A 12110-nucleotide genomic window follows, 5' to 3' on the forward strand; every position below is an offset into this window, starting at 1 on the left:
GCGGCAGCGTGGGCAGAGGGGCCGGAGGCAGCGGGAGCTCTGCCGGCTGCTGGGAAGCTGCCATGGGGAAGCAGCTCCTGTTTGTGTGTGCGTGTGTAATTCCTCCAGACGTGACCCAGAAATGGAGGGAAGGCTGTTTACCCTCCTCCCTGCACCTGCCAGGGAGCTGGGCCGGCCCCAGTGCTGCTGGGCTGGCCCCAGGGCGAGGGGATGGCCGTGCTTCCCACCCAGCCAGGGACGGTAGAAAGCAAAAGAGCTTTTCCCGGTGGCCCTCAGGGTTTTTTCTCCTTGTTTGGTTTCTACTCATCCCTTTTAACAATCAGCTATGCCCCATGATGGAGTGCAGCCAGAATCCTGGGGACTGGCTGCCTGCTGGGGCTGGAGGGAGAAGGAGCCTTGCTGCAGTGGAAAAGAAGAGTGATGGCAGCAGAAAAAGGCAGAATTAAAATGTTTGCTTGGGATAAACCCACGGGACTGGGGACAGGTATGATGCCAGGAGTGAGAGACAGGGAGACAGTCTTTCTGTCTGTCATTAAATCACATTCTGGCTGCAAGTGCTTCTTCACAATCCTGGCCTGGTCAGGCACCGTGCTCCCCAGCCTCTGCTGGGAAAGGAGAGCTTCCCAGGACAGACAGAACTGAAAACACACAAATTACTTGATTCCTGAGCTCTGTAGTCCTCAGAGACTGTCAGGAAGAATGAAAGGACAGGTTGAGTAGCCAGGATCACTCTTCTTGAACCCTTCCCCCAAATTCATTTGGCGGGGGACACACAAACACAGAGGGGCTCCTGTGTGTGAGCCGCAGCCCTCAGGGGTGCAGACTGTGCTGGGGAGTGGGAAGTGAGATGTCCAGGCACTGACAGCATGAAAGCCAGGCTTTTTCCACCTAATTGGATCTGTTATTCAGCTGAGAAACACTGAATGGATTGGGTGGGCTCCGAGCTCGCAATTCCAGTGAGGAAGTCGGGACGCTGTGGCAAAGTAGGTCACAGTGCTGCAGACCAGGGTGATGGCTCTGCACAACAGCCCAGGGTGTTGAATAAGGAGGTGGTGAAATGGAAAGAAAAGGGAGACTGTGAGGAAGGAAGAATAAATGAGCTCAGCCTTGGCTATTGATTCCCACTGGGAGTGCCTGCTGCTGGCTCCCACCTTGGGGCCCCCAGCACTGCTGCCTGTGCCTGGAGGGCACAGGGATCCTGCTCTGCATTGCAGCAACAGGGACTGGGCCCTCTTTAAACTCCCTGCTGGTTGTGGGGAGCTGCAGGCAAGGGTTTCTCCTGCTCTTGCAAAGCTTAACTCAAGCACTGCTTACAGAGCAGCATTTCCATGCAAGGCATTTTGTGAGCCTGGACCATCTTCAGAGATTAAAACCTGTTTGATTTACCCCAAGGGAAAGGGTGCAGGGGAAACAAGAAAACAATTCCACGTGGGATATACTGCAAGGAGAATGTGCAATGCTGGGGCACTGATCAATGTGCAGGAGATGACAAGCCACGGACACGAGGAGTGAGTGCTCTGTATGGACGTGGATGAATTTGAAAACTTGCTGGATAGCTGGAAAAAGTGCTCTTCTTCTCCAATTATGTGTTTAAATACCAGAGTCAGCCTCTGGATGGATGTGGGGCTCCCTCAGACACCAGAGCTATTAAATCACCAGCTACTCTGCTTTTAATTGACTCTCATGACAAAGGGAGTGGGCTCAGATGATAATTCCCTGCAGGGCTTCATTGCAAAGCAGTATTATTTCAAGGGCAGCTGGGGTCAGGCTGGGAAAATGCATATTTAAAACCCAATAAGGCCCTATGAGTTTCATTTAAAGAAGACACAGGACTATCAGCCTTTTGCATCCAGGGACATCCAGCATGCTCAGCCCTGGGGAAGGAGCTGTCATCATGCCAGCTGCCTGCCTGGCTCCACCTCCAAGCATCTCCCTGCCCTCTCCTCCCAGGTGTTTTTTGGAGTGAGAAGCACCCTGTTACTGAGCTGGGAGCTCAGGTGGAGAGAGCTCATGGGCAGGCTCCAGCCAGGGTGGGAGGAAAGGAGCTGCATCCTGCCCCAGTTCTCCCATAGGATTGGGCCCTGCCAAACAAAGGAGGTGTGGGATGAGCCCCCCTGCTCCTGCAGGGATCTCCATGCTGGGCTCCTGGCACTCCGTGGGGAAGATGTCTGAGCTCCTGACACCCCACAGCGAGGGCTGGCTACAGAGTGTGGGTTTGTGTCCCGGGAGCCTGGGAACACACAACTCCAGCACCACCACCAGACAGGACTCCTTCCCAAGTGCTCACTTCCAGACAAAGCTGAGCCTGACCTGCTGAGATGGCAGAAAAAGCTCTTTTAAAAAGGAAAACAAATCACATTTACATTTCTACCCCTGCACCTCCCATTTAAATGCCAGCCCAGCTCTGGCTGTAGCTTTTTTCTGTTACATCCACTTCTATCTCCTGCTCCCCTCTTATTCTGTTGCTGCTAACCAAGAAACCTTTGTATTTCTCATTACTTCTAATTCCATAGCAACAGGTCGCTGCTGTCACAGCAGCTGCTGATTGCTTTTGAATTGTCTCTCAGGCAAGCTCCAGAATAAATACAAAAGAGCAGGACTCTGCATGGTTCATATCAAAGCAAGCCTATTGCAAAGCCTCCCCAGCTGCTATTTAAAGTCCCAGAGTCGCATATGAAACCTGAATCAACAAAACTATAGGGGATTTCATTCACCTCCCCTCCTCCTCTTTTCCCCCTCTCCTGCTCATCAAACAGTAATTTCTACCCTGAATTGGTTTCCCAAAGGGGTCTTTAATGAGCTTTTTCTATGGAGCCTTACACTCATATCTACCCAGCTCACGTCAGCTAATGCTGCTGCCCACCCAGCTCCTGCAGGCAAGGGGACAGGATCCCTGTCTCCTTTGCAGCTCAGAAATTCAGGCTCCAAATCCCTTTGAGACCCTGTATAACACTCATAGGAAGTTTTGCTTCCCAAGCCCAACAGCCCCTGCTACAAGAGGAGAAGGCAAATACAAATTTGCCTGGTGCCAATTCGCTGCTCTGAGCAATGCTCCCACAATCCCAGCCCTGAGCACAGCTGGAGCTGATGGTCTTGTAGGGAGGGAAAACCCTCCCAAGTGTTCCCAGAGCAGGGCTGGATCTCCCTGTGCCTGTGTGTGCTCCTCTGGGATGGAGAGAGATGCACATGGAAGAGGAGCGTGGAAAGGAGCTACAGCTGGAAAGCGCATCTCTCCTGTCAAAAGGCCCCTTTCTTGGGAGCTGCAGCAGCCAAGAGAAGGCAAATAAGGAAAACAGAAGCATGAATTCTTCTTGTCTTCCTTAGAAATTACTGGCTTTCCCTGCAGGAGTACGGCTGTGTCTGTGCTGGGCCCCTCAACCTATTTGGCAGGTGTTATTAGCACTGCAGACTTGCAAGTTCTCCTGAAACCATGGCATGGACGAGCTGAGTGAGAGCAGCTGTAGAACAGAGAGCCACATGATGTCCTCAGGACATGAGGAGCCCTGGATTTAATTCCCAGATCTACCATTAACCTTGGACAAGACACTTGACATTGTGCCTCAGTTTCCCAAGCACTGAAGCAATAATAATTACAGACGGGCTGGTTGCTTTGGAGGCTGTTTGTGAACCACCCCACGGTGTGCCAACCCTGTTATTAGTCCTCGGCCCTGTTATTAGACCTAAATCCAACTTCTGAATGAAGACTCCTGTGAAAAACACACAAACAGTTTCCCAGATCATCATTTTTATTAAAGTTCACAAGCAGCTGAAGGGGAAAAAAAAAAAACCAACAAAACAGAAGCCCAGAAGATGTAAATAAACGTCATCCAGCTCATGGCAGGCTGGCGGCGTGGAACGTGTGTTCTTCCCGGCAGCGACAGCACCCGCTGCTCCCAAAAGACCTCTGCTGTTTGAAGCTGTGTCAAGGCTTTTCATGGCATTGCATCATTCAGCTGGCCAGGCTACAGCCCAGCCTCATCCAGGGGAGAGAGGCAAGCCTGGAGAAGCTGGAGATCCGTTGTGCAGGGAAGCAGGATGCTGGGGCGGTGCAGGACCAGTCCTCGGCAGTGGCCGGTCAGGAGCTGCATCCCTGTACTGACAGCCTGAAATCCACGTGCCTTCCTCCACAGCAAAATGAGGAATGGCTCGGGCTGACAGCTCTTGGATGCATAATCCCAAACACAGTTGGCAGCCAGCGTGCGTGGATAACCTGGGGCAGCCTCAGCCCAAGTGCTGGCAGGCAGCACGCCGTCAGAAACGCTCACATCTCTCCAAGGGTGCAGCAGGAAGGAGGGGGATCCCTCCCCAGCCCACCCTGCAATGCCATCCTAATCCTCATGCTCTCCCTCCTTGCTGGAGCCAAGGTGCCCCTTCCCAAGGCACAAGCATTCCCCACTGCACCCCTTTTTCTGCTCCTTTGCAGTGAGAGCCTCACCCACGCGCAGGGAAGCTCAGCAGACCGGCTCGGAGCACGCAGTGGGCTTTATCTGGGGAATATCTCAGCAGTGGTGCTGCTGCCTTGGCACACTAACAGAGCCCTGTGCTCTTCCCAGCAGCTGTGTGTGGGGAGCTACCCGGCCTCTGACCAAATCACAGCAGTGAGGAAAGGTGGGGGGGGGGAATTTAAAAGGCCCAAAGTACAAACCAAAAGGCATCTGCCCTGTTTTGTCACAGTACGTGGTACTGCTGGCAGCCATCCCAAACTCCTGTGTTTTAATATTTCAATAGCCATTGCCTCTATGAAATGGCCAGAGGATGGGGAGAGCCAGGTGCTCTCACCTTGTTCCCTTTAACAAACACTTCCAAGTCACCCACGCAGCAAGCACTGCCAATGGCAAGTTCACTGCCTTAGAGAAAAACATATTAATATCTCTTAACCCCCCCCAACTGAGTAACAAAAAGGGCTACCCAGCCATGTTTGCTGAGGGATGCAGCCTCCATCTCCCCAGCCCTATTTGTCCATGGGGGCCCACAAGCCATCCCTGTGCTCTGGCTTTGATGTGATGCAGGCCAGTGAGCAGTGGTGGGGCTGGGTGGCCCTTGGTGACCCCCTGGTGTGATGCAGGCAGGAGCTGTGCCTCCCATCCTGGTGCCAGGAAGGGATGTGGAAGCTGCCTCGGAGTCCCGTGCGGGAGGACAGGAGGCTCTCGGTCACTGTGCTGGCTCCAGCCGTAAGAGAGGGGACATGGATGTGACTCTGGCATCTGGGGAAGGAAAGAGAAAGCTCATTAGCAGGTGTGGTGCTCAGCTCAGCCCACACTGGGGTTACCCCGACTCCCTGAGGTGGAAAGCAGCTGGTTTCTGTAGGAGTTGGGGTGTCCTCTGCTTGTGCAGGACAGGAGAGGGGGCTGCAGCTGGGGAGGGCTCAGAGCCAGGTACCAAACTTCAGTGGACATGATAAGGGAATGAAAAATTGAGGGAAAAGTTTTCGCTCTTTTTTTTTTTAGGGCAAGGAGGAAGGCCCAAAAACTGGGACAGACAAAACAAAAAGACCCTTTTTCTCTTTTTCCACAGGTTCCTCCAAAAACATCCGTATCACTGACATTTCCAAGGGGTTGATTAATACAGTCTGGGGCCAAGCTCAGACTGCACATGTTTCCATCTGCCCAGGGTTAGGAAAAGCCTGATTTTCATCGACTTTCCTCCCCAGGCCAGCCACTCCCTTCCAACACTGCTTGATAAACTGGCTTCAGAGACAACCAGCCACTTGGAAAGAGCAGCAGCGGCAGAAAAACTGCAATCCCTGTTTAGCCGGCCTCCCTATTATACACATGCAAATGGGTTTCCCTAGGAGCCACCGGGAGAAAGCAGCTGTGACTCTGTTCCAGGAATTCCAGCAGGTCCCAAGCAACCACCCACCCCAGCAGCATGCAGGTGAGCAGCAGCCTCTAGGAGCCAGCAGATATCCTGAGGTTTTTTTGGGCTGTTCTTTGCAGGTACACAGGGCTTGGCATGGGAAGGTGCCTTTCTGTGAGCAGGGCTCTGGATGGAGCTGGGAATGATGCAAGCTGCATGTGTGAAGGGAGCCACACCAGGCAGCTGTAAGCTGTGTAAGCTTGCAAAAAAGGCTTGTTATCTAAGCTGTAATATAATAACCAGGAAAAACCATGGAACTGACCCAATTCCTAGTGTGAGTGTGGTATTGGAATACAGCTCAGGGCCTGGCACACAGCCTAAATCTTTGCAGGAGCTCTGGGGCCAAAGTTCAGATTTCAGGTGCCAGAACAGCCTCAAAACCCTTCAGCCTCAGTCACTCAGTGCCCACCCAAAGGCAGGCACCAGCTGCTGGTGCCACCCTCAGCCCTCACAGGAGCTAAGCACACACCAAAGGGCTCCATAGAAGCCACAAAATCAACTCTGAGCTTCTGATGTGCCCCAGGAATCAGTGCCTGAGCAGTGCCCAGCCACCAATCTCTGCTCCCTACAGTGAAGACTGTGAGGAGGGTACTGTAGGGGCTAAAAAGTACCAGATTAGGAACCTCTGGGCAGGGGAACCCCTGGCTCCTTGATGCTACAGGGCTTGGGTTGTCCTGTTTGTTTGGAGATGGGAACTCCCAACATCTCCACCCCAGGAAAGCACTTGAGGCTCAGGAGCCAGCACAGAGGGATGCAGTGAGTGACTCCTCTTTCTAATTCACCTTCCTGGCTGGACCATGAAATCTGAAGTGACCATCCCATCCCCATCTGTGACTCTGCCCCGTGAAAATCTGAGTGTCACACAGGACAGAGAGTGTGGAGAAGCCACTTTAATGTGGAGACAGGCAGCTTGGAGAACCTGTTCCTGGAGCTGCCTGAAGTCACCTCTGAGGAGGGGCTGAGTTGTCCCCAGCACCTGTCTCTGCACAGCACTGTGACAAACCACCCACCCACTCCCCTGGGCTGGGCTGTGCTTGTCCTTATCAACACTGAGCCTTGATTAGCCCAGTGCTCATTTGACATGTTTTGCCTCCCCTATGGCTCCACCACCTCGGGTGGGAGGGGATGAGGCTTTCACATTTCATACTACTAATCACACTTGATTCCAGGAATTAACTGTGGGTAATAAGCACTAAATTAATGTCATGAGCCTCCCTGGCAGCAGTGCTGGGACCTCTGCTGAAATGTGTCCCTGCTCTGTCTGGGAAGGGCAAAGGCCATGCCCTCGAGGAAGCATTTCCAGCTGATCAGTTTTATGCTTCACAGGAAAAGCAGGCTGGGTGCTTTATGACCAACATTAGTCAAGGACAGACTGTTTGGTTTTCAGGGACCAGTTTATGGGCAGGAGGTTGTTTTTTCCATGAGGACAAAGTTCTGTCTCCTGCCACGTGATTGCCCATGCCTTTTTCCACCAGCCCACCTTGCTCTGCTCCGAGGGGTGGCTGCTCCTGAGGTTTTCCAGGTGAGGACAGGCAGTTCCATAGGAAACTGGACAGGTGCTGGCCAGCCTGCCTTCTGGGCATCCCTACTTGAATAAGGACCAAATCAGGTGTCTGAGCAGAGACCTTTCACGGTGGGAGCTGCAAACCAGAAAAGCCCTTGGCCAGACCTGCAATAGGACAATGGGAAGAACTGGATCACAGCCATAGGATCCTACAACCAGTTACCCTGGTTCCCAAGTCCAGATTTTGCACAGCCAGGACAGCCAAGGCAGGCACATAGGATGTGCACATCAGGGACATTCACTCACTAAATGAAATAAAAAAAAAAAAACCACTCTAGAAAAACCACGTGGACAGACATTCTTTCTGGCAAGAGCTCGCATGTATTTTAAATAGTTCTTTTAACCGAAGACTGGAGGCAGAGCCAAAAAAGCACATAAAACCCTCACACAGTGACTTTTCACCAGTTTTATTTGCAGTTTCTGGTTTTCTGTGCTTGTGTCAGGCTCCCAGTTACAGGGGGGAAAAGAAGTATCAATACAACCCCCACAAAACTATTTATTAGGTCTGAACAACCCAAATACAGTAGGGAGGAAAAAAGGTAGGAGAGGAAAATAACATCACTGTGACTTTGAAGACTGTTTTTTATTTAGTGGCTGAGGAATCTACTCCCATCTCAAACTACCCCCTATTCCTACTCCCAGCCATGTGGCTGGTGTTGAGCTTTAATATTCAGATGCATCTGCTACCAGAGAAAATTAACTGTCAGCTCTAGGATGGCTCTTAAAGGGAGGCCCCATTGACCTGAGCTGAAAATGATGGAGTCCTCACAGTCTTTGCTGCAATATTTAATAGCCAAGTGACAGTTAATTAGATTACTGAGCCACCGTGACAGATGCTAGGCAACGCCTGAGGAGGAGAATTTGGAAAGGCCATTATCTTACAGTGTTGGGAACACTTTAAGGTCTCATTTTAACCCTTTCCACTCTTGCCCTGCCCTCATGGTGGTCCACCCCATGTTAAAACCAGGTGTTTCACAGAGGCCAGCGTAATGCCCTGGGTGGTTTTTTTTCCCACCTGAGAAAAGCAGGTGGTCACGTTGGGCTAATCCCTGGCTGAGGTGCCAGGAACTCCTCCCTGCTTCCCACCTGGCATCAAAAAAGATGATCACTGGGAGGTGCCAGCAATTTCACCCGCTGGGCGATTCCCAGGCACACCAACCACACCAAGTGGAAAGCAGGGAAGTGAGAGGGTGTTAGAGGGTTTGGGCAGCATTCCTTCCTCCCTGTATTAAGTGAAGTGGATTTTGATGAGTCTGTGGAAGAATTTCCCTCCCCACAGTCCCCACTTTCCAAATAAAACTGTAAGTGAAGCTTGTCAATCCCACACCCATAGTGAGGGATTCCCAGCTCCTTCAGCTGGCTGGGATGCAGGCTGCAACCACCAGAGCAGGGCTGTGTGTGCTGCTGGCACTGAGAAACCTGCACACTGAGCTAGCAGACGTGTTACTGACTTCCTGGGAAGGTGATGCTATCTAAGTGCTGCCTGTATCACTATCTGCTTTCACAATGCAAGATGAGAAGAGTTTTTGGGCTTTGCCAGGCCAGCTGCATCTCAGCACAGGTTGGTGAGGACATGCAAAGCCCTGTGGAGCCACACTGACAACCAGAACAGCAACCAAATACCCCACTGGGGAGGAAAGGGGAGGAAGCAGAAACCCTGTCCCAGGGGCACTGCAGGAGCACCTTCCCTGAGCAAGAGAAAATCAGAGCGCCAGAACGAGACACAACATCATGGGTTTCCACCAACTTTCTTATTCTCACACAACCCAAAACACTGATAAACACATTCTTCTTCTGGTTACAAAACCCTTTCCCTCCCACTCAGGTCTGACACAGAAGTCTCAGAAGTTCTGATTTAACAAGCAACTGTTTGGATGATAAATAAACACCAAGACCATCAAATGCACCATGGCTTCTGTGCTTTTGCTTCTGCTACCCACTGAAATGTAAACAGAGAGCATAAAAAGAGAACCAGGATTTGCTGGCATTCCAAGGGTCACTTGCCTACATATTCAACAGCTGAATACATACATCACCCAGAAAATCAGCAAAAAATATCAAACTACTGAGACATTCCAAAGCACTTCTGCCCTGGCATCTCCCAGGAGTCACATACAAGTGTTTTTAGGAACCTTAACTCCCTCAGCTGCATGGGAACAGGATGTATTCCATGGTGAGAGCAGGTGTGGACTCATCTCCCATCCACCCCCCCACAGAAGGGTGAGGCTGGTACATCCAGCCACCTTGGAGCAGGAGGAGAGAGGCCCCAGCCGTCTATGTAGATGTATCTCTTAAGATACTGTGAGGATGAATATTTTCCCATAAAATTACTTCATGAGCACCTGTGGCTTCAGCATGGTGTGTGGAGATACAACTGAGGCAAGACAGTAATTTTTAATTTAAGAGGAGGAGACCCTTACCTTCATTGACCTCCTGGAAACAAGCCCCCAGGCCCTGCCCCTCATCACGAGGGCAAGTGCTTCCAGGTGCTGACAAAAGCGGTGGGGATGAGCGAGTAAGGCACCGTGGTGATACAGTTCCACGTGTCTGACATGGGGTCGTAGCAGTCCAGCGTTTTGCACCTCTGAGTGCCAAAGTAGCCTCCTACCACATAGAGTTTGTTGCCCGAGGCCAGGGCGTGGCAGGACATGCGCTTGGCCGTCATGTCCCCGATGCGCGTCCACTGGTCGGTCTCGCAGTCGAAGCGGTAGGCGGAGGCTGCCGTGAACTCCGTGTCCCCTCCCATGATGAAAATCTGGCTGCCCAGGACAGCGGCCGCCGTGTAGCGCCAGGGCTGCGGGCACTCGGCTTTGATGGTCCATCGGTTCTCAGCTGGATCGTAGCACTGCACTTTGGACACCATGTCTCGGTGGATGCTGGTGCCACCGAAGACAAAGAGCTTCAGCCTGGCGCTCACCACCGCGGCGTTGCTCACGCCGTCCCTCAGCGGAGCCACCATCATCCACTTGTTGGATATGGGGTCGTACTTCTCTACTTGCTTCAAGGAAACAGAAGGAGAAGCAGGGAAGACTCCAGCTACTGCAGTGTGTCCACCAACCACATAGAGGCAGTTTTCCAATTCGGCAGAGCCATGCCCAAACCGAGCGATTAACATTGGGGCAGCTTTGGACCATTCCTCATGCACGGTGTCATAAACCCAAACATCTTTGGAGACCCCGTTCTCCGAGCCCCTGCCTCCAGTGATGTACACTTTGCAGCCGATGGCACAGGCACTGAACTCCTTTCGTGGACTCGGCAGGTCTGCTTTGGGAATAATTTCCTTTGCTTTGTGATCCACTTGGTAGATCTTATCACACATGAAGGTTTGTCCTCCCAGGATCAGCAAGGTGTGCCCAGCTTTGCGAGGCCTGGCACAGAGGCTGGTGACCACCCCATCATTCTGGAGGATCTTCTTCTTGCACTGAATAGCTTCATCCAGAACAAGCTTGTTCCTTTCATCCACCATGATCAAGTCCTCGCAAGCCAAGGCTTCCTTGAGGCATTCTGAAGGAAGCAAAGCCAGACGAACATTCCTCAGAAGTTCTGGGAGATAAGCCTTCCGCTCATCCAGGTCGTATTTCACCCACTGCATGACAGCCTTAAAGACCTTTTCTTCATCCTCGATTTCCAGCTCATCGCTGGAGATGAGGTCCAGCAAAGTGTCCTTGGAAAGGTTGTTGAAGTCCTCACTCTTGTGAACAGTCTCAAAGTTGACCAGGCACATCCTCCAGGAGAGCTCATAGAGCCGCCGGCACTGATGAGCATCCGAGAGCAGCATCATGCCCAGGCAGTTGGAAGGGTAGAGGTTCTTCTCCAGGAACTCAGCCGCAGCATCTCGGACATCGTGGAACTGCAGCATGTCCCCAGCCTCCAGGAGGGACTCGGCATTCTCCTCGTTGATAATGATCCGAGAGGAGTAAGCAAAGTCCAGCAGCAGCTCCAGCACCTCCGGGTGGAGGCTGTCGTGGAAGTTCACCTCGTCATCCAGGCTCTCCCGGAGGCCGTTGCTGAACATGGCCTCGAAGTACCTGCTGGAGGCGGCCAGCACTGCCCGGTGGCAGGGGAAGGACCTGTTCCCTGCCCAGAGGGTGACATCGGTGAACATGCAGTGCTTGCGCAGGGTGTTCAGGTGGGACAGGACGCAGTCCGGGTGGGAGGCCTTGTGGTAAAGCAGGATGTTCATGGAGCCGGTGCTGGTGCGGGATTTACGGTTCTCGTGCACGCTGACCGACATGGCGGCACAGCTCTTGCCTGCAGGGAGACAAACAGGGAAAGCGTTATTCCCTCATCCTGACTGATACAAAGCATGGAGACCACACGCATTAGTGATCCAACCCTGGTACGCTGCCAGTGGATCTCAAAGCTCCAGGTGACATCCCTGTGGCTCCTGCTCCATGGCTGCTCTTGCACCCTTTCCTCCTGCACTCTCGCATCCTCCAAAAAATCTAACTCAGGCTGAGCAGGATGAGAAAGCAGAGCGGGGTGAAGGGGGAAATTCTGCTTTGGTTTCAACAAAGGAGCAACAAAGTGAGGCAATCAAACCCCAAACTTGGTGTAGATTGTTTCAACAGCCCCCAGAGGGTATTGGCAAACCGCAGAAGAGTTATTTTTCCTTAGAAAACAGCATAGAGAGAGCAGACTATCCAGGATAAAGGGCATTGGTCTGTTCTTGGCTCAGCAGAAATTAAGT

The 12110-nt window shown here is 52.2% G+C and overlaps 1 protein-coding gene across 3 annotated transcripts in view; it reads right to left on the minus strand.

Moving 5' to 3' along the window:
* KLHL25 (kelch like family member 25) overlaps positions 1–12110 on the minus strand; it is a 31680-nt gene that overhangs the window by 9778 nt on the left and 9792 nt on the right. The window contains exons 2-3 of one of the 3 annotated variants that reach the window (XM_054642079.2): positions 9841–11671; positions 3726–5204 (exon numbers count right to left, since the gene is read on the minus strand). In XM_054642079.2, the coding sequence (XP_054498054.2) occupies positions 9885–11654 (1770 nt within the window). In that variant the 5' untranslated portion in view covers positions 11655–11671 and the 3' untranslated portion in view covers positions 3726–5204; positions 9841–9884. Of the gene's footprint in view, positions 1–3725; positions 5205–9152; positions 9360–9840; positions 11672–12110 lie in introns of those variants that run through there. The other 2 variants (XM_054642080.2, XM_077185738.1) reach the window with 2 other exon arrangements.

The sequence above is a fragment of the Agelaius phoeniceus genome, chromosome 13 (genome assembly GCF_051311805.1).
Source record: "Agelaius phoeniceus isolate bAgePho1 chromosome 13, bAgePho1.hap1, whole genome shotgun sequence".
Lineage (NCBI taxonomy): Eukaryota > Metazoa > Chordata > Aves > Passeriformes > Icteridae > Agelaius > Agelaius phoeniceus.